Raw genomic sequence first — 23,061 nt, forward strand, 5'->3', positions numbered from 1 at the left:
GCAGAGTGAATCGCAGCTGTGTTATGTACAGGAGGCCGAGATGTTCAGGTGATGGGGAGGGTGACCTGCTAGGGCGAACTCTGTCCCTCGCAACAGGGGGCAGTTTCGTCCCCGAGAGGACATTTGGCAACATCTGGAGGCATTATGGGTTTCACAGCTGGAGGAGCGGAGGGAACTCAGTCGGCGTGCGGCTGGGATTTTGTGGGTGGAGGCCAGGGAGGCTGCCAAACACCCTACAGTGCACAGGACACTCCTCCTGCCTCCAACCGATTATCAGTCCGAAGTGTCAGTAGTGTTGAGGCTCAGGAACCCCGTTAACTAAATTGAAGATCATTAAGTCAAATATTATAGAACTCTGAGTGAAAACGTGTCCCTGTGTTATTTTTCCACATAGGTAAGATACAAGTGAAGCACTTCAGTGCCTGTTAACATATTAAGCACTCAGAGGAGTATCATTTTAAAACAAGAAAAAGTATGTATGTATTTTCCATGTCGAGTGAAATGTGAAAATACCGCTGAGGTGGCGACACACAAGCACCCCGTTCGGTCTCCAGCCTCATCTGGTGTGAGTGCCGTCTGCTTCGTTTTCCTGGGGACACGAGGTCATGAAGCTCACTCTTTCACAAATTCCTGGGGTGCGTTACGGATTTGCAAACCATTAAATCTACTTAGGGTCCCCTGATGCTCCAGCCCTGGGCTTTTTGTAGGCATTACTAATGGTGTTTGTAGTGATCTTAAACACCTCTAGTGCGTCTCACGTTTTATGTTTAGAGACAGAGTCTAATTTTTGAGTCCTGTCTGCCACTTTGTCCCCAAGTTTGTGGTTAAGGAGGTAAGATTTGGGAGAGACTTTCACCTGTGCTCCAGGCCCTGCCTAGGTCAGCGTTCGCAGGCCACAAGGAAGGTCGCGGGGAGTCGCATGGGAGTCTCACATTAACCATGTTAAAGGGATGATAATTCTTATCCCCGAAGACAGCAGATCCATTAGTTACACTCTCGGTCTGTGTCTTAGGGCCAGCAGGAAGCCATTACAGATCCTGAGCTGCAAAATAATAATTTTATGATGAGATCAGGGGTAGTTTTATTTCTAGCCTGTTTTAAATGAGAGAAGATGACAGGCCTTTGCCAGGGACTAAATCATTTCGTTCTAGGCTTTGTATATAATTCATGTAAAATGGATATCATAAAATATAAATAAAACACTAATGTGTCACATAAAATAATTCTATGGTGATAGTTAATGATGTAACTAAGCTGAATAATCTAGACACACCAAAAATGCCTTTTTAAAAATATAAACTGTTTCCTCTGTCATTGAAAGTGAGTGTGACCAAGAGACACATCCTTGCATTCTACAGGCCAGTCCCATGGCCATCCTGTCCTCACAAGGAAGAGACTTAAACAAAACAAATGCATGAACAAAAACTCTTTTGTCCTTCTCAAATATTAGGAATGATAGAATCAATCCCTTTGCAAAGTTTAACACATCGACTGCCATGTGCGTTATATTTAACTCGTGCTAGTTTTGACCCCCAGGCCTTGTGAAGCATATGTAACTCACACGTCTCTACCTTGGGAGCTGCATGAACTATTTCTCAACTTGCATATAACTCGTGCACAGAAAACAATAAAAAATAACAAATTTTTCCTTAAATTAGGAAGGATTGTTTTGTTTTCAAAGTTTTTATTCTGTTTTCGTAATAAAAACACCATGGCCCCAAGAAAAACAAATAATTTTTCCTAGTGTGGTAGTCAGTGTGTTAAGGATCTAAGTGAGTAATAAAGGTGCCAACTCAATGGAGATAAGGTGTTTATCAGGAGAGAGGGAGGTGGTTCCTCACGATTAGGAAAAGTCGTGTGTGAAGAAAGCACTTGCAGGCTGCCAGCCACATAGCTTCCCCCAACCACCCATCTTCTTGGGGGAAAAAAAAATCACCCTTTCCAAAATACTTTACATTCAAAGAGCTCAGCTGTGGGAACATGACTGGTGCCTGGGTAGACCAGCCCCATGGGAGCTTTTGAGAAGAAATGCCTCTCTTGGGGCGAACAGGACAGCCTAGTTGGCGCTGAGCTCTCTCTGGTTGCTGCACGTCGGGACTGTCCACTCTCCTACCAGCCTCCTCTTTCGCTGTCATGCCATCGTCCTCAAGCAGAGGCAGTTTTGCCCCCTGTCCCCCAGGGATGGTTGGTGGAGTCTGGAGACATTTCTGGATGTCACAGCTGGGAAGATATCACGGATGCTACTGGCGTCTAGCCGGGGGGAGGCCAGGCATGCAGCCAAGCGCCATGCAGCGCACTGGATAGGACCCTGCACCAGAGTCATCCGTCCCCCAATGTCAGTAGTGCGGAGGGTGAGAAATCCCACTTTGCCACCGTCCATGAAAGCCATGATTCCATCCAGTGGAAGCCATTATTCTGGTTGTTTGATTTGCATTTGTGCGCACTCCTTTAACCAGGGCTCAATTAAGTCATTTAGTGAGAATATTTATTCACTCGCAGGGCCGTGGGGGAGAACTACAAAAGGAAATCACCTGTGGCCTCAGCATTGCCAGGTTGTAAATTCTTAATGGGAAGGCAAGGTAAACATGCATTTAAAGAAAAAAAAAATTCCACTTTAAAACGTTGTTGATTTTTTGTCCCTGGGCCTTACTCAGGGATATTCCATCAACATTGGCAGTGCATACCCTTTTTCTGTTTTTGCAGGTTGTCAATTCAGATAATATAGTGTCTCAGTGAGCTGTTGCCACAATGGTGCTTTATAAGTGCATATTCTCACTGTCTTCGTGTTACCTGAAATGTACAGGCTCCAGGCTGGGCATGGGGCTGTCCCTGCTGCACCTGTGTTTGCTCCAGGGCTCAGGCTTGGGGGGAGGTGACATCAGGCTTGGGGGGAGGTAGCATTGATTAGAGTCTGAAGCTCTTCTCATGGTGATGGCAGAAGTACCAGGGGGGCAGGCTCAACAGGAAGCATAAAGTTTGTTTCCCTCACCTCTGAGGGCATCCCACGGGCTAAGACATGTCACACAGACACGCTCAAAATCAAGGTGTGGACAAGTATACTGACCTCCCTAAGAGGCCAATGCAAGTGACATGGCCTCACGCAATACCACTGGGGATGGAGAAAAATATTGCATTTCTTTAAACTAGTAAGTTCATTTAATATTTCCCTTTCAAGTTTAACATTACAAGAATTTTTTTTAACTCATTTGGGTTTTTAAGAAAATTATTACTATGTTTAATTGTAAAAATGTGCTTGCATAAAATTTACCATCCTACCCATTTTTAAGTGGCATTAAGTACATTCACACTGTGGTGCAGCCGTTACCACTGTTCGTCTCTGGAACTCTTTTCATCTTGCAGAACTGAAATTCTGAGCCCACTAAATAATAATTCCTAATTCCCCTGGGGATTGAATACTTTAAAAAAAAAATAATGTAAATCAACCACCTATGTATATAGTGAATACAAGTCTTATTTTTATAGAGATGATTAGCCTATAGCATGCATTTATTAATGCAACTGTGAGCCCAACCTATGTCTAAGGGATAGTCTGTGCAGGGTAGGGACATGTCTTCCGGATTCAAGGACGGTTCCCAAAGTCTGTTTCACCAAGACAAGGAGCCTCCTCGCATGGAATGCATTCCAAGTCTAGTCCCAGAAGCAGGGTGGCCCAGAGCCAGAGGGCCAGCGTTAGAGGAGTGGGTGGATGTCCAGAACCATGTCCATCCATCGCTCAGAGGGGAGTCTACCTAAACCCCAGCTTCCAAGCAGCAGTACGTCCGTCCATGGGAAAGAAGACAGTGAAGTGGGTTTTTGTGGAGACCTACGTGGAGCATTAGGAGTACGAGGCATCAGCAGCACGTAGCTGGCAGCTTGGGGGCGGGGGAGTGGCCAGGGCAGCAGCCGGGCACTGGGCAGCACCAGGGGCTTTGGCAGTGTGGAGCCACAGTGCCCATGATGCAGACCTCAGCGTCCTCGGCATTGTCCCCAACGTGGTGGGACCCAGGTGGGGTGGGCAGTGCCTGTTGGGGCATTAGATGGACAGCCTGGGTTTGACTGGTGTTCCTGGCTCCAGCAGGAAGAAAGTCCTTGCTCCAGAGCCCTGGAAAATGACAGGTGTCATTCCGTGGTCAGGGAAACCGGTGGGGGGAATTTCAAAAGGGCTGAAGTCTCCTCCAAGTGGGATGCCGAGAAGCCCTCGGAATACTGTCCCATGCCCAGGATAACCTGGGAGAAGAGTCCTGGGTTCTAGTGTAAAAACCACTGTTTGCTTGGGGTATGGCCAGGGCAACTCACTGAAACTCTCTGGGTCTTTGTTTTCCCATCGGAAACAAAGATAATTGGGATACACGATGCTCAAGGCCTTTTCTAACCAAAACGGTATTATCTGAATGTCGTTGACCTCAAGCTGGCCTTTAGGTGGTCCATAACACCTCTTGGTTGTATAAAGTCTGTATTCCTAACGCATGTTTTTGTTTGCTCGTTTGTTTCAAAGAAATAGTCCATTTCGTATTTCTTTCAAAACATAACTATCAGGTTAAGCGCTCAAAGATAGGCACAACCTTTGGCCTGTGGAACTCGGCTGTTTCATGCAATTTCACGCGAGGGATTCAGTGGGAAGTTGCTCTGCATCCCCTCACCTGTACTGAGCACAGGGGCAGATTCATCTAAACTAGTGGCCTTTAGATGCAGTTGCAAATGTGTCTTCACGTAGTGTAGCAGAGTGCTTTTCATATTCATAATCTCTGTTTTGAACGTGTGACGGTCAGAGGGCCTCAGACAGGCGGGTGTCCAGTGTGTGTGCTCAAGCTGCCGTCCTCCCCTGAATTCCTCCGGCCCGCTATTCTTGCAAGGCACGCGATGCCATAAGGTGAGCGTGTGTTGGGACGGTAGACAAAGACGATGGATTAGTCCCTTCCCTCGGCACGTTTGCTGACACACAGAGCTGTCCTGGCTGGTGGCCCTGTGCACTCTCAGTTTCACAGGGTTTATACATTTCCCTTTAAAAAGCTACTAAACCGAAACTCATAGTTAATTTTAGAAAGGAGATGGCATTGAAAATTGGATCTTCATGAGACACCTGTCTTTCTGGCACTCAAAGAGAGGATGCTTAGCTCATGCAGGGGCCTGCCTTCAACAAAGACATGATGGGGGGTATGGGGGGCGGACAATGTGTTTTGATGTTTGTAACAGAACCTCCGTTCTGGCTGAGAACACAAAGGAGAGGTCATGGCTAGCCACGGGGAAGGCAGTGTGTGGTTCGCGAACAAACCCACGGGAAAGAGGATAAAACTATTTGCCTAGCAACCTCTTAGACAAGTGTCTTCCCAGCAACCATTGTCAGGGGCCGGCAGGTTTTGAGAGCGACCCTGCTGGAACCTGTGCAAGGCGGAAGGAGGGCCCTGGAGAAGTGGAGGCGCAGCAAGCCCCAGCCGGCATCCTTCAGCTCCCTTTGTCTCCTTGCCTTTTGCAGGAAGATGAGAGTCCTTCCCCTCCTGCTGCTATTCCTGTGGGAAGCCCAGAGCCACTCGGCACCACCGCGGCCCAACATCGTCCTGGTGATGGCTGACGACCTCGGCATCGGGGATCCGGGATGCTACGGGAACAGGACGCTCAGGTTGGGCGACGCACTCTTGCGCACACACTTGGCTCTGAATGTGGGCAGTGGGCCCCAGAGGCAGTTAACAGAGATCTAAGAACACAGACCACGAAGAAACGTTCCAAACCCTCCCAGCGGCACACTTGCATGCATGGCTGTGTGTTCCTTTCTTATGGGCCATGGCTATGCTGCCCTGTACATGTTCTCATTTCCGTCCCCTTTGTTCCCTATTTTGTCTTTTCTTTTTGGTCTCTGGCATGGTTCTGGTTGGTTCTGAGGCTGCCTCACTCCATCCCGGCTTCCCAGCCAGCCACTCTCACCTCCATACCTAACTCTGCCACCCACCTAGGCCCTTCCTCTTCAGCCACCCAGGTTGTCCGGGTCCATCCAGGCTGCCGTAACAAAATACCGCGGGACCCAGTGGGTGGCTTGTAAACAGCAGGTATTTGTTGCTCACAGCTCTGGAGGCTGGAAGTGCAAGATCCCGGCATGGCAGAGGCTGTGTCTGGTGGAGACTCACTTCCTGGTTCACAGATGGCACCTTCTCGCTGTTTCCTCACGTGGTGGAAGGGGCGAGGGAGCTCTCTGGGGTCCCCTTTATAAGGACACTGATCCCATCCGTGAGGCTCCACCCTCAGGACCTCGTCACCTCCCAAAGGCCCCACCTGCTAACACCATCTCTTTGGGGGTGAGGATGTCAACCTCTAAATTTTGAGGGGACACATACATTCAGACCAGGGCACTGAGAAACAGCCATGCGGAGAGATGTCACATGTTGCGATAGCATGACTTTTGATCACAACAGTTGGAAAAACATAACAGGAAGTAGACTTGGGAGCATCCGACACTTGCCTCTGAACATCCTCCCAGAGGAGGGTATTTGTTCCAAAGCACTCTGCCAAAACTCGACTTGATGTAAGACGTATTCGAAGAGCCCTTTAGTTGAAACAGGAAAGTAAGTCCTTGTGTCGTGAAATATCAACGTGAGAGTTTCATTTTCTCTTCCTAAAAATGAGGAAACAATGACATAAACACAGTTCTGTTGAGAGCTTCATCACACAAAAGATCAATACAAACTAAATCAAAGGAGAGGATGGGGAAATAAATCATTTGCTGTTATTACAGTTTTCTTGTAGGATCTGTGAATGCTAAACATCTGAGGCTGGGCATGGGCCCATGGGCAGGTGCCGTGATTTATTTTTATGTCATTCACTCTGACTTCTCATCTTTTCTACGTCACAAAACATCATGGAAAGTGTATATTTCATCCTTACATATCAGAAAGTGTATATTTCATCCTTACATATCAGATCAAATGAAAATTAAATAAATTATTCTTTTAAGGAAAAACTTGCCCATAAGACATAGCCAAATGTATCTGCATCAAATGTTGGTTTTTGTTTTTTGGCATATATTCCAGCCTATGTCATGGGTAAGATTTTTTAAAAGCATACACAGGGATAAGATCTGTACTCAAGGTTCTTTTAAAAGTTTAGTTGACACCACATGTGTTTTCTGCACCATGCCCTTTTGCCTAATTTTTATAAAAGTTTAGAGAGCACTTTTTGACATTTGTGACACAGATCTTATTGATTTAGTTTTTCTTATCGGCATAATTTCTTTTACTTTTTTCCATTTTATTTATTTATTTTTAATAGTATATATTCCTAAGGTTATTGAGATAATGGGTACCCATTCCTACTAAGATGTCTTAATAATTAAAAAATTAAAATCAAGGCTTTGAGGCTAAATCTCTACCAATTTTCAAAAGAAAATTTGATCTGTAAAATCCCACAGAAAAAAGTCCATAGCAGTATCTACCCTAGATCTATCTTGCTTTCCATATTAGAGTCCTATTCTTTCTGAATTACATTTCTTACTTTATATTTTATAACATCATACCCCAAAATAGTCAAATTCTTCCATGGGCCAGTCTAGGCATTATGAAGTTTAAGCCACATATACAGACAATTTCTGTCTTCTAGGCAATCTCATCCTTTAAGGCAAAAGCAGAGCAGAAATATTGACAGTTGAATGCATATGCTTAATTAATAGATGGCAAACTAGTCTGACATTACAAATGCAGTGAAATGATTTTCCTCTGTGCATGACTGTGGCACTACTTTGTGTGGACACTGGTCTAGGTAAGCCCTTAGTGTGACTAGTGAACAAGGTGCAGCCTCCCACCCCACAGGCTGCCATCTTGGAGGGGAGCACAATTAGTCCTGTCATCACTTTATAGGGAGGAAGCTGCTGCGATGAGAGCATAGGGACTACTTACTGTCCTACGCATACATCAGTCCCATCCCATGGACGGGGGACCACTGGCTGACCATGAAAATTCCATCTGTGCCCAGGGCTGAAGGATGGAAGATGACCATCCAGGCAGAGAGGAAGGGGCCTGGGTTTCTGGGGGAGGATGTGGGGAGACATAGCTTGGTGTGGTCCCAAAACTGGAAGATGTTAATTCCCGAATGACTTCCGAAGATGATCAGCCAATCCATTCATGGAGAAAAGGCACCAGGATGGTTTATCTTGCATAATGCATCATCCTAGAAGTGAAGTGATAAAACAGTGTTTATTAAGCATAAAAAAAACCATAAGCCAACAAAGTGTGTATAGATGGATGGATAGATTAGGTAGATGATAGATGAGACAGATGATGATAGATAGATGATAGATGAGATGGATGGATGGATGGATGGATGAGATAGATGGGACAGCATATCATTTCTTCACTATAGTTTCTGTCCCTTTTTCCTGGACCATGTTAACACATTTATTGATGTTCATTGGTAGAGGCACATGGAGCCTAATTATTCCCTTGTCCCTAGGAGCATGTGGAAATTAGGCAGAAGCTCATCAGAGCTGGTTGTGAGATTCCTTTTGACTGTGTATATGTGTGGTTTAGCAAAGAGGAGTCAGGCTGACCCTAGAGCCTTCTCTTTTGGGGGCACAGAGTTAACTTGGGGGACTCAGGCAGGAGAAGACTGAAATCTGATCCTCACTCATCTCCTACCTTCACTCCTTGAAGTGGTCCATTCCCCAACGTGATTCCCCTCTTCTAATCCAGGGCTGGAGGGAACAGGTGCTCAGAGCCCTCTTAGAACTTGAATGGACCCCCAGGAGATGTCCCACCTGGATCATTTAGACATCTCCATGGTTTTGCTCTACTTTGAATCTTGGTTCTGTGTCATGTCTTCCTCACCTCCTCTGCCTGCCACATTGTCTTTCTTGCCCACGTGATCACCCAGTTGCCTTTGGTCATTTAGAGGTTTCCCATCACGAAGAACCACAGGACAGTTGATTTTGAAGATCATCACAAATGCCGATTCTCTTGTTCTAGGACTCCCAATATTGACCGGTTGGCCAAGGAAGGAGCGAAACTCACTCAGCACCTGGCAGCATCGCCCCTGTGCACACCGAGCAGGGCGGCCTTCATGACCGGCCGGTACCCCGTGCGATCAGGTAGCCTCCTGCCTGCATTGCTGTGGCTCTTGTCCCCATTGGGGCAGCCCCCCAGCCCCAGTGTTCTCCTGGTTCCTAAGGGTTGACTTTTCTTCCTGCTTCAGGAATGGCGTCTTGGTACCGTGCTGGAGTCTTCGTCTTCACAGCCGCTTCGGGAGGACTTCCCCCCAGTGAGATTACCTTTGCCAGGCTTCTGAAGAATCAAGGCTACTCAACAGCGCTGATAGGTATGGACTTCTGAGGAGGAGGAGGGGGTGGACTTGGGCAAAGTTAGCAAGAGAGTGTGAGAGGGCCTCACAGCAGCCTTCTTTGGGATGACTTCACTCATACACTTTGCACAACTTTAAATAGGAATGAAATGATTTCAGTCCCAGATTAGCACACAGTGTGCCTACATGGGCTATTTTAATGTATAGATATGTGTTCTTGTGTGTGTGTGTATATATATAGATAGATAAAGGATAGATGATAGATGAGATGGATGAATGGGTGGGTGGATGGATGGATGGATAGAGAGATCCATCAGTGGATGCATGACATAGATAATAGATGAGGCAGATGATGGTAGATGGTAGATGATAGATGGATAGATGGATGGATGGATGATGGATGGATGGATGGATGGATGGATGGATGGATGGATGGATGGATGGATGGAGAGATCCATCAATGGATGGATGAGATAGATGATAGATGAGGCAGATGATGGTAGATGAGATAGATAGATGGATGGATGGATGGATGAGTGGATGGAGAGATCCATCAATGGATGGATGAGATAGTTGATAGATGAGGCAGATGATGGTAGATGGTAGATGAGATAGATAGATAGATAGATAGATAGATAGATAGATAGATAGATAGATGGATGAGAGATCCATCAATGGATGGATGAGATGGATGAGGCAGATAATGATAGATGGTAGATGAGGTAGATGGATGGATGGATGGATGGATGGATAGATCCATCAATGGATGGATGAGATAGATGATAGATGAGGCAGATGATGATAGATGGTAGATGAGATAGATGGATGAATGGATGGGCAAATAAATAGATTGATGGATAGATTAGATGATAAATGAGACAGATGATGAGGGATAGATGATAGATGAGATGGATGGATGGATACATGCATGGATAGATGCGATAGATGATAGAAGAGACAGATAATGATAGAAAGATAGATGATAGATGGGTGGATGGATGAGATAGATGACACAGATGATAATGGATAGATGACATATGAGATAAATGGATGGATGGATGAATGAGATAGATGATAGAAGAGACAGATAATAGAAAGATAGATGGATGAATAGATGGGTGGATGGATGAGATAGATAAGGCAGATGATGATAGATGGTAGATGAGATGGATGGATGGATGGATGGATGGATGGATGGATGGATGGATGGATGGATGGATGGATGGATAGATTGATGGATAGATAGGTGGAGGGATGAGATAGATGATAGACGAGACAGATGATGACAGATGGATAGATAGATGGGGGTTGATGGATGGATGGATGAGGTAGATGATGGATAAGACAGATGATTATGATAACAATAAATAGATACGTACATACATATATACATAGGGTAGATCAGACAAATGGATGATAGATAAGATAGACAGGTAGATAGATGATTGGATGGACAGAAGGATGGATGAGATAGAAAGATGACAGATATACTTCAAGGGATTATACAAAGCTACATATACATGCTATGCTAATGACAAGGATTTTCGTTTTATTTTTCAATACTATTAATAAAATTGTGTCAGAATTTATCCCGGTTGACATTCCCGTTGATTTTATTCCATTGGTGGGAATGATGTGTTCTCCCCTTTGGCATGACAGGCTTGGGTCTAAGCAGGTCAGGTCATGGAACAAATCCTAGAAAATCTCATAGGAGCAAAATGGCCCTTCTCTTTCCTCTGACATCTTGTTATAAAACCATTGTCTCTTTTTTTCTTTTATGAGGCACTCATTAATTTCATGGCATAATTAACATTTTATAAGACATTTCCAGAGGTGTTTAAAATAATTGCTAAGTTACTGAGTATGATTTCCTCATGCCCCAGGGGTTGGTTTTTGAGTAAGAATTCACTTCAACTTTTAACATTCAAGGCACAAAATTATGCTGGTTCTAAAACATTAATTTTAAGGATATATCTTAGAAAAATATCTATCCAGAAAAAAAAAAATCTTGTATTTTTCTATGTAGTTCTGTTTCCTGTTATTAAAGACATTACATGGTTTTGTTTTTGTTGTTTTTCTCTTTTGCAATCACTGGTTTAGTTTTTGTTGGTTTTCTTTTTTGCAATCACTAAATTAGTTCTTATTTTCCAGTAGCATGAGTGGCTGATACGTTAGTGTTTGTAGAAGAGGAAGTAAAAACCGTAGGGTCCTATGAGTGGGGACCTTAGCTGCCCCTAAGCAGAAGGAGCCAGCTGTTCTGTGTGGGCGTCAGAAGCTGGTGTTGGAATCAGGGCGTTAACCGGTGTCACCAAGCAATTTGTCTCCTCAGGGAAGTGGCACCTCGGGATGAACTGTTACAACAAGACCGATTTTTGTCACCACCCATTACATCACGGCTTTGATTACTTCTACGGGCTGACAATGACCAACCTGAGAGACTGCAAGCCTGGGGAGGGCACCGTCTTCACCATGGCCTTCAAGAAGCTGGTCTTCATACCCCTGCAGATCCTGGGAATCACCGTCCTCACCCTCGCCGTGCTCAACTGCCTGGGGCTGCTCCGTGTGCCTCACACGGTCTTCTTCTGCCTTCTCGTCCTGGCGGGCATCATCCTGGTGGTCTTCCTGTGCTTCCTGCACTACTTCCGGCCCCTGAACTGCTTCCTGATGAGGAACTACGAGATCACCCAGCAGCCCATGTCCTATGACAATCTCACCCAGAGGCTGACATCGGAAGCAGTCCACTTCATTCGGAGGTGGGTACTGCCTTTCCTTGCAGCACTGCCTGTGGGGAAGCATGCTCCGCTGTGTCCCTGGGAGGCAGGGGAAGGAGCAGGGTTATGCCAACTGCACCATCCCTTCCCTACTTAGTGTATTTGTCTAGCCAGGGGCCCTGGAGGAGGAAGGTGGAAAAGGACGTGGCCCCTATTTGGTAGCCTCAGAAAAGAGCTGCCATGCCATGAGCTGTCATCACAGTCGCTGGGCTGGGGAGGCCGTGCCAAAGTGATCTCTGCTGATGACAGAGGAGGCGTCTTGCAGCACTGTGGTCTTTACTCTTGAAATGTGGCACCCGAGGGAAGAAAGGTAATGGTGACTATCTAGTCTAGAAGTTGTCCTTGTGATATAAACAACATGGAAAGATCTGTCTGAAATATTTTGGGCCAATCTCTAGGCAAAAAAAAAAAAAAAATACTCTGTGAGAAAACTAGGTGAAGTGAGTTATCACTTTCGGATCTGTTGGGTCCCATTGAGTTCATAGTTTGGGGGTTGCCGTCAGCAAGGGGATAACCGTGAACCGAGGACCGGCCAACAGTCCTGAGCAAGGTAGACAGACATGGTACATATATGTATTATAGTATGTGCCATGTGGAGCCTACAGACACAATGATGCAGTATGAGGCTATATGAGGAGCACTGTCTATTCAAAACAAGCAAATAAACCAATAAAACCGTTTTGTTCTATTTGTAACTTTAGAGGACAGCACTTGAAAGAAAAATGGAAATTTCATCTCAACATCAAAGCTTCGATCTTTATGGTGACTTAAACTGTAGGGGAGATTTAGAAGGGCTTTCTTGGGTGATTTAAAGATTATAAAGGAGATAGAGATGATACAGATAACAATTAACCATATGACCTGAAATTATAAAATCATTCCAGATGATGAAAGGGAAGTTACTGTGATGGGAGGAAAGTTTATCAGGGATTTAATTTAAAAACAACCTTTTTTTTTTTTTTTTTTCTGAGACAAAATGCTCAGCCAAAGAAGAAAATACGTAGATAAGGTAGGCAGAAACTACTTAATTTAGGGTTGGTGGGATAGATAAAAGGCAATTTACTCTACAAAAGTTACGTGGTGGTTTCCTTACATGGAAGATATTGCATTCCCCTTTCTGTTTCACGTGTGTGAAGAATTGATGCTCTACTGGAGGTCTGGAATGGGGGACGGTTCCCCCAACACTCTCCTGCCTTCAGTTATGAAACAGTATAAGGGTAACACATTCGCCTTGAGATGCAACTGTGCCTGCACCCATGACATCGTTGGCTCTGCAATAGGTAAATCATGGGGCAGATTTCAGTGTGCCTCTCTGGTATTACAGAGGTGTTTTATACGGCTCTGAGGGAAACTCACTCATGACGTGGCTGTCTGAATAGACCATTTAAGTGACTTACACAAAAGTTCCACTTGATAGTATCACATCCTCTCCCTAAAAATAAGGCAAAAGTATTATACAATGATTAACTCCTACAGTTCACATCACCTCCACATTTCAATGTATTTTCTTAAAATCTAAATTGTAACTTAACTTTGAAATACAGAAACAGGTTGTTGGTCATTTATATTAAAAACTGTTCTTAGTTTCAGGCTCTGGGACTTGGTTCCAGAGAGTAAGTACTGTGTGTACCAGCTGCCCCGCTGCTCAGATTGCACACACGATTGAAGTTTTATTTTTGGTTAGCATCCCACTTCTGGTACCAATTTCTGTGTTGGTCAGGTAAGCCTGACAACATTTCACTGGATTAGCACTTGAAAATTTATTTCTTGGCCATACAAAATCTATTACTGATCGGGTAGTGCTCCAGCAAAGCTGTGCTCCATGTGGAGACTCAGGGATCCAGGTTGCTAAGATCTCATGGCTCTGTCGTCCCAACAGATGGCCTGTCCAATTGCAGCCGCAAGAGAACAGAGTTGGAGGGTCACCTGGAGACTTTCCCTTATGTCATGGTGAGAGCAGTGCATATTGCTTTGATTTAGGGCTCACCTACGTCACTTGGCTAAGGTGCAGTGGCCCTTTGTACACAGCAAGAAGAAAAGGAAACGCATCTTGGTTAACATGTAGCATCATCTACCATGAGCAGTGATTTTTCAAATTTGCTTTAAAGCTGAGGAATATTTCAGCTTTAAAATAAATTTGAGATTTTATTAGAAGCTAAGTGTGTCAGAGGAGTAAAAGCCGTAGTGCTTAGGTTAATCTGGGACAGAGAACTACATTTGGAAACTGCTGACATTTAATAAAGCCCCTATGGAAAGATAATGAACAGCTGGAGAGAAAGGGCAGAGTCGGGAACAAAAACGTAAAAGGACGTGTGAGCAAACACCTACTTAGCCAGACTCGGGGCAAGTTGACGTTTAACAGACATTCGTTAAGTGCAGAAGGCATGCATGTCAGGAGGAAAGTCAACACGAGACTGCAATTTTAAAAATGAGGGGCTATTTGAGGGGAGGGGATGTGAATGGAGGTTGAAGGAATTTACACAATTTAATGAGAAATGAAAACTAAGGGGCTAATTTATTATAAAATTGCAATCATGCAGCGTATAACGACATTTGGTTAATTGAACCACATATACGATGGCTGTCTCATAAGATTACGATGTAGCTGCCCTATACAGATGCACCATTTTTCGTCTTTTATACCGTGTTTTCAATGTTCCTTTTCTATGCTTAGGCATGTCTAGATGCACAAATGCCCGCCATTGTGTTACACAGTTGCCTACAGTATTCAGCCTAGGAGCTGTGGCTGTACCACATAGCCTGGTTTTGTAGTAGGTGTACCATCCAGGTTTGTGTAAATACACTCTAGGATGTTTGCACAGGAACGAAATCCCCTACTGATACGTTTCTCGGAACAAATCCCCATTGTTAAGTGATATGTGACTGTGTTGGAAGGGTTGACGCAAAGTATATCGTTGCCCAAGATTTTAGTATTTTCATCAGAGTACAATAGAGTATGTTAAAGATAACAATGTAAATAGTTTGTTTGTATACATATATGTATTTAATTTTCAACGGGATAAATTACTGAAATTGATTTCCAGCGGAAGTTGTAGGACATGTGTATTTAGGGCAGCATCAAGGATTAATGTAGAGAATAAGGAGGGTCCTGCCCAGGGTGGATGAGAACCACTAAAAGTCCCCTAAGTAACTAACTATCCGTCTGTCAGAATTCGGGTCAGACATGGGCTGTTTGTCATGATTTGCACAGATTTGGGTTGACAAGGCTTGCTCCTGGAGGGCTATGGGTTATGCTTGGGCATTGTTCCTACAGCCTGGGTGAACTTTGGAGTCCGGTAAGCGTGGCTGCGTCATGCCGCACCTATGCTGACAGCTGGTCTCACCCAGGCATCAAGTGCTGCAGAAACCCATCGGATCCTGCTGGCAGCAAAATGGCATGATGACAGACATAATGCAATTCCAGAGAGGGAGAGAGAGAGAGAGAGAGAGTGAGTTCAAGCTGTCAATCACACCCTGAGCATTTTATTTCAACTATTATTCGCACAGAGATACTGCCCAGTGATCAGTGCCTAAGGTCAGCCCACACAGGCTGACGTGGGATGGCCACCCGCCTCCTGGGCATGGCGCTTGGTTCAGAACTGTCCTTTGCTAGCCTAGGACACGGTGGGACATCAGATAGGATCATTATGACTTCCTGCAAGTAGACAGAGAAGGGCAGAGGAGGAGAGTCCTTGACTGTGGGGGTAGAAGATAGCATACATGGGTTTTAGCTCCTGTGGACAAACGCCACGATTGTGTGTCACCTAGATTTCTTTAGAAGGTGATGCCAACAGGCAATTTAATGTAAAAGCTAAAGAACCTCGTAAGATACACATGTTACGTCATCCACTCATAAGAGGTACACAGATCTGACTGAAATAAGAGCTTCCTAAAATGATCTGTTATTCTTACCGGGGTGGTCACCTCTGATACTTTCTTGTCCCACCCTGCTCTGTTCTCTTCCTTTAGAAAAGGATCTGGTTGTGACGCTAAGTTAATTTCCTGACTCACCAGCGGGTCACAGGCGGCATGACTGCCGAAGCTCTTGCCTGGTGGGTGAGCTTGACTGAGCGTTGTGATAGGAGCACGGCCACTCCAGGCTGGGGCGGCGCTCCACGCCGACCGTCAGACCAGTCCATTTATGACAAAGTGTCACACACGGGACGCTGTTTGGCACATTCGCTGGACAGCTGGACATGCTTATATAGCCCTTCGTCTACTAGCAATCCCGCAAAACCAGCATGGAGATTAACACAATGTCCCTTACAGCACCACATCAGAAGTGACACTCAGCTTCCAGGGTTGGGCGCTTGTTATAGCTTGTTATGTTTTGAAATGCTCTGACCTGTTGAGTAGATGAATATTCATATGATTACAAGGCATGTTAATGGATTCCTCAGTGTATTACTTTGGGAGGAGATGAAACCAAATTTCATTATCATCAGGATGTGGAAGCCGGACCAGATTATCTTGATTATATTGAGGTTTCTGCAGTTTTCTTCCAGAACAAGACATTTAAGATGTTCTAGCAATAGTTGGAGGTGATGGTTACAGAATTAGTAAAAAAAAAAAAAAAAAAAAAAAAAAGTTTGTTTTCTTCCATATAGACGATTCTAGTATAAATAGCTACTGCCCACATTGGAGTAATGCATGGTCAATATCAGTGAAAATACTATAATGGCATTTTGTACACTGCGATGCCATTCACAAAAAGCTTCTTATAGACATTATCTGAAGACACGAAGACTTAAAGCGTCTACGTAAAATTATCGTGGGGGAATTTTCCTCCTGTGTTCTGTTAGTTATCTGACTCACTGAATTAAGAGAATGGCCTTGAAGTGCCACCAGAGAACCCTGAGCATGGCGACCGCAAACGTTCTTTCAGAGACCCGAAGGCACCTTTATACGTGTTCTCTCACCACGCGGAACGTCCTGAGCCGTTTAGGCAGGTCTTATTAGCACCTTTGCGACAGATGGATGCAGAGTCAGTCAGGAGCCGGAAAAGGGATGCCTGATCAAAGCAGCGGCAATGGTAGCGGAGTTTTCTCAAAATGCTTTTGAACTGAAAATTTCCCAGTTGTAATCCATGCCTTTTTTAGATGGTTCCACATAAAAGACAGTATTTTGTGTGCGCGGCTCCTCCTCCGTTCATACGCCAAAATTCCAGTGAGGAAAATGACTTAAGCTCTTATTTCTAAAATTTACCATCTTTCTGTGCGCCGCGTTGCTGATGTGATTTACACCCAAGGGGTCCATTCCTGAGATGCCAGCATGAGATGTCGGGATATGAATGACAAGGGCAAACACGCTTCATTGCTTTGTGATTCTCGCAAACGAGGTCCGGTTGGCCGAGTCTGCTCTGTGGCCAGCGCATGTTTTCACGTTGAGGAGAGTGGCGATTTAGAATACAGAACCATCTACTCCACAATCCTTCACCCTCGTGTACTCTTTCAGGGATGGGTTTATCTTGGGGAGATGCTTCTGTTATTTAGAGAGCGGGATAATTAGCTCACCATATGTTATACGCTGTATAGCAATTCAGGAGACGGGTCATCCTGAATACACTTTAATTAGCAAGACATCCTTGCTATTCTTACAGGGAGGAGAGAACTGTACATTTTTTTTTTTACAGATATAGAGCTCTCCTTATGTGTCCTGCAAGGTCTTCCCAGGAGGGTTGACCTGGCAGCCCTCTTCCCAGTGCAGTGGGAAACAGGTCTCCTTTAGGGGCACAGCGTAAATGGGAACACAGTCTGGGGCTCGTGCAAGTGTAACGGGCACCTGTTGAGTGGTTGCCGATACACGTCAGGCGCGGGGGATCTCTCACACTACATGATGACCCTGCGAGATCGGGACACAGGTGTGTTAGGGTGGAGAAACTTTGAGTGTCGACACCTTTGAGTAAATAGCCAAAGCCCCACAGGTTATAGTAGAGGCTGGATTTAAATACAGAGCCAGCTCGGCTTCCTCAGTGTTAGGACCATAAAGAGTTGGCGTAAATCTTTGCTGTTGCACATACTCTAGTGAGGCAGATTTGTTGATGAGGTCTGAGTGAGGATTAGTTGGAAGAGCACCAGGGCCTTATACAGGACTCTCAGCACCCTTTCTCCAGAGAGAGGAGTCTGGGTCCTGTGCCCTCACCCAGCCAAGAGGGGAGAACCCATCTCTGTGATTCTTATATAAGCTCTGGTGTCAGGAATGTTGTCATCACCATGGTGACGGAGAAGCACCTGGATATTCTCGAAAGAAAATAAAGGTTGAAGGATGATGGGTGAATCCAGCAAGTTAATTTTATCCATGAAACAGTTTTTTTCTTTAGTTCAAATCAAGGCTAAATTTTAACAAGGTGTCATGCCGGTGGGTAGAACGAGATTCGTGTCTTACATCGTCTTCAATAGAGAGAGGCAGACCTTGGTCGTTCTGCTTTGTGAAAAGCCAGATACATCAGCACGCTTCCTTTCCGACTTCATCGGAAACAGTGCTTCATTGCTAGGAAACACATTTAAGTCGAAAGAGATCACTTTGTATTATTCTCTGAAAGTACGCACACGCTCACCTTGCAGAGTAAATTTCCAAGAACGACGATGACTTTCTACACACCCACGTAATTGGTGCAGCTTATGATATCCAGCTGTTGGGTTTACAAATTCATATGAAATTTGCCGTGACTATTCTATTTTCCAGGCCCCAGTTTCTGTAAGGTGTATCAGTATATGAAATAATCGTGCATGTGCATTTTGAGATGCTGTAATTAGAAGTTAAATTAAAGCTAATCATTTTCACTTAAGCTCAGTATAGGATCACTGCTGTCCTTCATAAATGGGTCCTTTAGCAAAGGGTCTACAGATAACACACTCGAAATTTGGAAACGGTGGAGGGGTGTGTTTTTAATCTCTGACTTCGCAAAGTGGTGAGATCTCCTTGTCCTAACTCTGATGAACGCCGCTCCCTGACCTTTCATCCTGTTCTCTGTACGGCCCTCACAGTTGAGGACGGTCAAAATCCTGCAGTGCCTTCGCAGGGGCCCTCCAACCTGGCCTCCCACATTTCCCGCTGGCCGCGGCATAAGCGGCTGTGATAGATAGTTGCCATTTGGCGCAAAGTGTCTTTCTGAATGACAGGATCTTGGGAGGGTTTCATTAGTTTAGAGAAGAGTTTAAGCCAGAAAGGAATAGGGGTAGTATTGATTTTCATTTACAGATAGAAAAATAAATCTGATTTATTTTGTAAGGGCTCACACACATATTCCTAATTGGAAAAGTTGCATAATTAAAGAATTGTCCGAAGCGCTGGGCAGCAGCACATAGGACAGCTGAGACCAGCCGTCTAGGCTCTCGTCGAAGGCACAGGTTGCTGATGGCAGGGTCCTGTCCAGCCTCCCTTTATGTCTCCAGCGCCTGGTACCGAGCGTCAGCGGAACACTTGTTTAATGGCTGTGAAATGCATCGGCGGAACACATGAACAGCTGGATGTGTGAGTCCAGCTGCCATGCACAGCGGTGGTCACATGGTCTCCGGCGGGGTGACAGTGGGTGCCGCTGTCTGATTTATGCTGTAGTCTAATTACCAGCAGCAGAAGGGTTCGGAGAGAATCAACAGACACCCTATTTGCATACACGTTATTCCCTGCACTGACTCAACTTCGGACGCTAGTGGAAGAGTAAAGGTCAAACACTCAGAGGGAAGTTATACTCAAGACTGTAAAAAAGTCTAGTCTGTGGCAGACAGAAAAAAAAAAAAGAAACCCAAAACGAATGCCTTAGCCAGCTCTCCTTGCCTGGGTGTTCACTCCTATCTCCATAGGATGTAAATCTTCTTATTCTGCGATCGGAATGATTACACATTGCTGGGAAGGAAGGCTCAGAGCTGCCTTCTGTATTTTTAACAAATGGAGCAGAGGCTTGTGGCAGCTGAAAGTTCTATCTTTCCGCACCGTGTGTGAGACAGTGGCAATAAATTTTCAAAAGAGTTGTTTACTGAAGTGCTCCAGCTAATAAAAAAGGAGTTAAGCTGTTACTGAGAAATCTCCCTCCCACCAAACCGCTGATGGGCTCAGTCAGTTTTCAAGGTCGTAGAGAGAGGAAGGGAGCCCCGGATCTTTCTCGTGGGCCTGGCCGTGAGGTACGTGGCCTTTCCTGCATGTCCAAAGGATATTACCAAGTGAGAATTCCTTCACCCGGGCACGAGCTGCCAATCAGAGCCCAGGTGTGCAGGAAAGCTGATGATTTATGTCTGTCTGGCCACATTCCCATGCGCCATCAATTATACTTCTATTCCTGGATGGTAAATCTTCTTGCTACGGTGTTTTTGCAAGCCAGATAGGCTTTTTTATGTTTTCCAGGTTTATTTTTGTGTATAAAACCTAATCACTCTACTATGACACACAGGACACAGATACATAACATATGCATAAAGTGCTGGTATCTGTGAGGTCTCCCCTGCTGAATGAAACCACTGCATTATAAAGAGATGATAGGAAAAGAATTGTATAAATATGTGCACCTTGATAATCAATGCAGTAATTCCCTTCTCCCCTTCTACGGAGAGTCTCTGCAAATGCAGGGCAGAAGTCACATTCCGTAGCCGAGATTCAATCATGAAACTCGGGTCTTTGACTCAACCACTCTTACCTTCTTCCTGAACCAGTGTTTATCTTGGGCTCCCTTATTTGCTTGTTGTGCCATCTTTATCCGTTTTTTGTTGTTTTTTTTTAAATTCCATCCTCACGTTTTAATATGCTGAGGCATATAGGATCGCATATATCTTGTGAGCCTGCCAATCATGTGGAGAGCTGCCTCTTTCTTCTTCATATGTATTTTTTTTAACTTTCGGACAAAAGAATTACCATCCAAAATTGGAGAATCCCAGTTGGAACTGGAGCAGAGCCCAGTGTTGGACGTTTCAATCCACGCAATAGCTCTTCATTCTCAGCAAGTGCTGTCAGTCACATCCTATATTTGCAGCTATGACCATACACTGTGCTGGGAAGATTGACTTTTTAAGATTCCTTGTCTATTTCCCTTAACTTTAAACCTAAAAATAAAAGGGAGAACAGATGAGAGTGAAATTGCAGAGAATTGTTCTCATACATAATGTAACTCCCTATTTAAGAACAGGCATAAAAGTGTAATTTCATGTTCATTTTGAGGACTCTAAGCCAGCCTTGGGGAGCACAGTGTGGTTCTGGGGAAGGAGGTGCGATTTGTCCGGGCGTGAGTGACGGTCCCCATGACCCCTAGGATGGAGACATCATGGGCAGTGCGTGGAGCCAAGTCTCTGATGTTGTGGTGTAGTTTCACCTCGGCCAGGTCCCTCAAGGGCAGCCACCCTTAGAAGTGGCCAACGGCACAGCTTGGTAGATGGTCTCGTGTGTGGATCACAGCCAGGATGGCAGTTCCAGTGCCTCCATGTGAGCATTGGTAGCTCTACTTTTTTAGTTTTTTCCTAGGCTACAATGGTGAGAGTTTTAGACCACATTCTGTGGCTTCTAATCTCATGCCTTCTGATTCCAGTCATTGTGAGAGGTGAGACAAGACACTTATAACAACAAAAACAACAACTACTACTACTTCTCCTCTTTCCTCCTCCTCCTTCTCTTCCTCCTCTTCCTCTTCCTCCTCTTCCCCTTCCTCTTCCTCTTCCCCTTCCCCTTCCTCTTCCTCTTCCTCCTCCTCTTCCTCTTTCTGTTTCTTCTTCTTTTTCTTTCTTGGCTATGAAATAATAACCCCATTCCCTCATTTCATTTTCTTGTAAAAAAACAAAAATAACATAATTTGCCAGCAGATGCTGGAATGATAACACACAGTACCAATGGTTACTGATAACATGTTAGATTTGACCGGCCTGTTTTCAGAGAACGGGAGAGGTCTGGCTCAGCTCTCATGCAAAGTGTGATGTTTTGTGCTTATTTTCTATGTCAGAGGAACAGGGGTTAATAAATGGAAGGACCCACCTTAAAAGGAAAGTGGTATAGCCAGGAGATCTGAGGAGTTGCAGGGGCTAAAGGAAGGAGCATGAGCTATATTAACATTATTGGATTACAAATGCATTTAGAAAAGTATACATCCATTTATTTTTTTCAAAGTAAAGTTGTTAGAGCCTTGATACACAATCCTCAGCTTGAAGTGTTTTTGGCTTTCATGAAGAGTTAAGGTATCCAAAAATACAAAAGAAGGCAAAATTAATTAAATGTAACGTATTATTTCTTAAGAACTTTTAGTGGCTGGCATAGATGTCGAACATCTCTTAATAATCACTTCTGATCCCTTGGAAACGACAAGAGAATTAGGATACAAGGTCCGTGTAGTAATACCTATTCTGGAGCGATTCTTACATAACCCGTGTTGCATTCACAGGTCCCCGCAGTTGCCGTGACTGCAAGGGGGGCTGCTGGCACTGATGAGGCTGGTGAAGTAGTTCGTCCACTAGCAGAGATACTGGGTTTATGCCACCTGCCAATCACTGGGCAGGTGCCAGGGACACATCGATGTAAATGATGTGCCTCAGCTTGTGGTCTAGCAGGAGAAGAGAGCAGATCATTGATTTCTGTGTGGTTCTTGTGCAATTTATTAGAAGTTGCATTCATTCAGCCATCCATTTCTTCATTCACTCATCCCTTTGGCAGTATCGCTGAGCACCTTCCAGAGGCCAGGCTTGGGGCTGGGGCCCAGGTGTTCAGTTGAAGACAGCAAAGTTTCGGTGCTCATGGGTCTGCCTGGCAACAGGGGATCAGCATCTCAAAGTGGGTGTGAGTTTTAGGCAGAGAGATTATCACGCTCAGGGCACTGGCCTGTGAATATGCAAGCCCTATTTTGGGACTGGTTGTGTTCACTGGGGTAGAGTTTGGGGCTTGTGACTGTTGGCATCAGGATAAGAACTCTTCGTGTTTTGAAGGTGAACCTGAAGCCTAGATATTGAAGGAATCCACCCGAGTTCACAGAAGTAGTTAAAGGGAGAGCTTGAATCGGGGTGACAGCAAGGCAAGGAGGGAGGACAGTAAGGCAGTGGCTGCCGTT

The 23,061-nt window shown here is 44.9% G+C and overlaps 1 protein-coding gene across 5 annotated transcripts in view; it reads left to right on the top strand.

Moving 5' to 3' along the window:
• Positions 1-23,061, top strand: part of STS (steroid sulfatase) — a 151,643-nt gene that overhangs the window by 68,109 nt on the left and 60,473 nt on the right. For 4 of the 5 annotated variants that reach the window (XM_012782470.3, XM_012782471.3, XM_012782469.3 and 1 more), the window contains 4 exons: positions 5,474-5,617; positions 8,946-9,067; positions 9,172-9,294; positions 11,606-12,029. In XM_012782470.3, coding sequence (XP_012637924.1) covers positions 5,478-5,617; positions 8,946-9,067; positions 9,172-9,294; positions 11,606-12,029 — 809 coding nt within the window. In that variant the 5' untranslated portion in view covers positions 5,474-5,477. The remainder of the gene's footprint in view (positions 1-5,473; positions 5,618-8,945; positions 9,068-9,171; positions 9,295-11,605; positions 12,030-23,061) is intronic. The other variant, XM_075999257.1, reaches the window with a different exon arrangement.

Source organism: Microcebus murinus, chromosome X (genome assembly GCF_040939455.1).
Source record: "Microcebus murinus isolate Inina chromosome X, M.murinus_Inina_mat1.0, whole genome shotgun sequence".
Taxonomy (NCBI): domain Eukaryota; kingdom Metazoa; phylum Chordata; class Mammalia; order Primates; family Cheirogaleidae; genus Microcebus; species Microcebus murinus.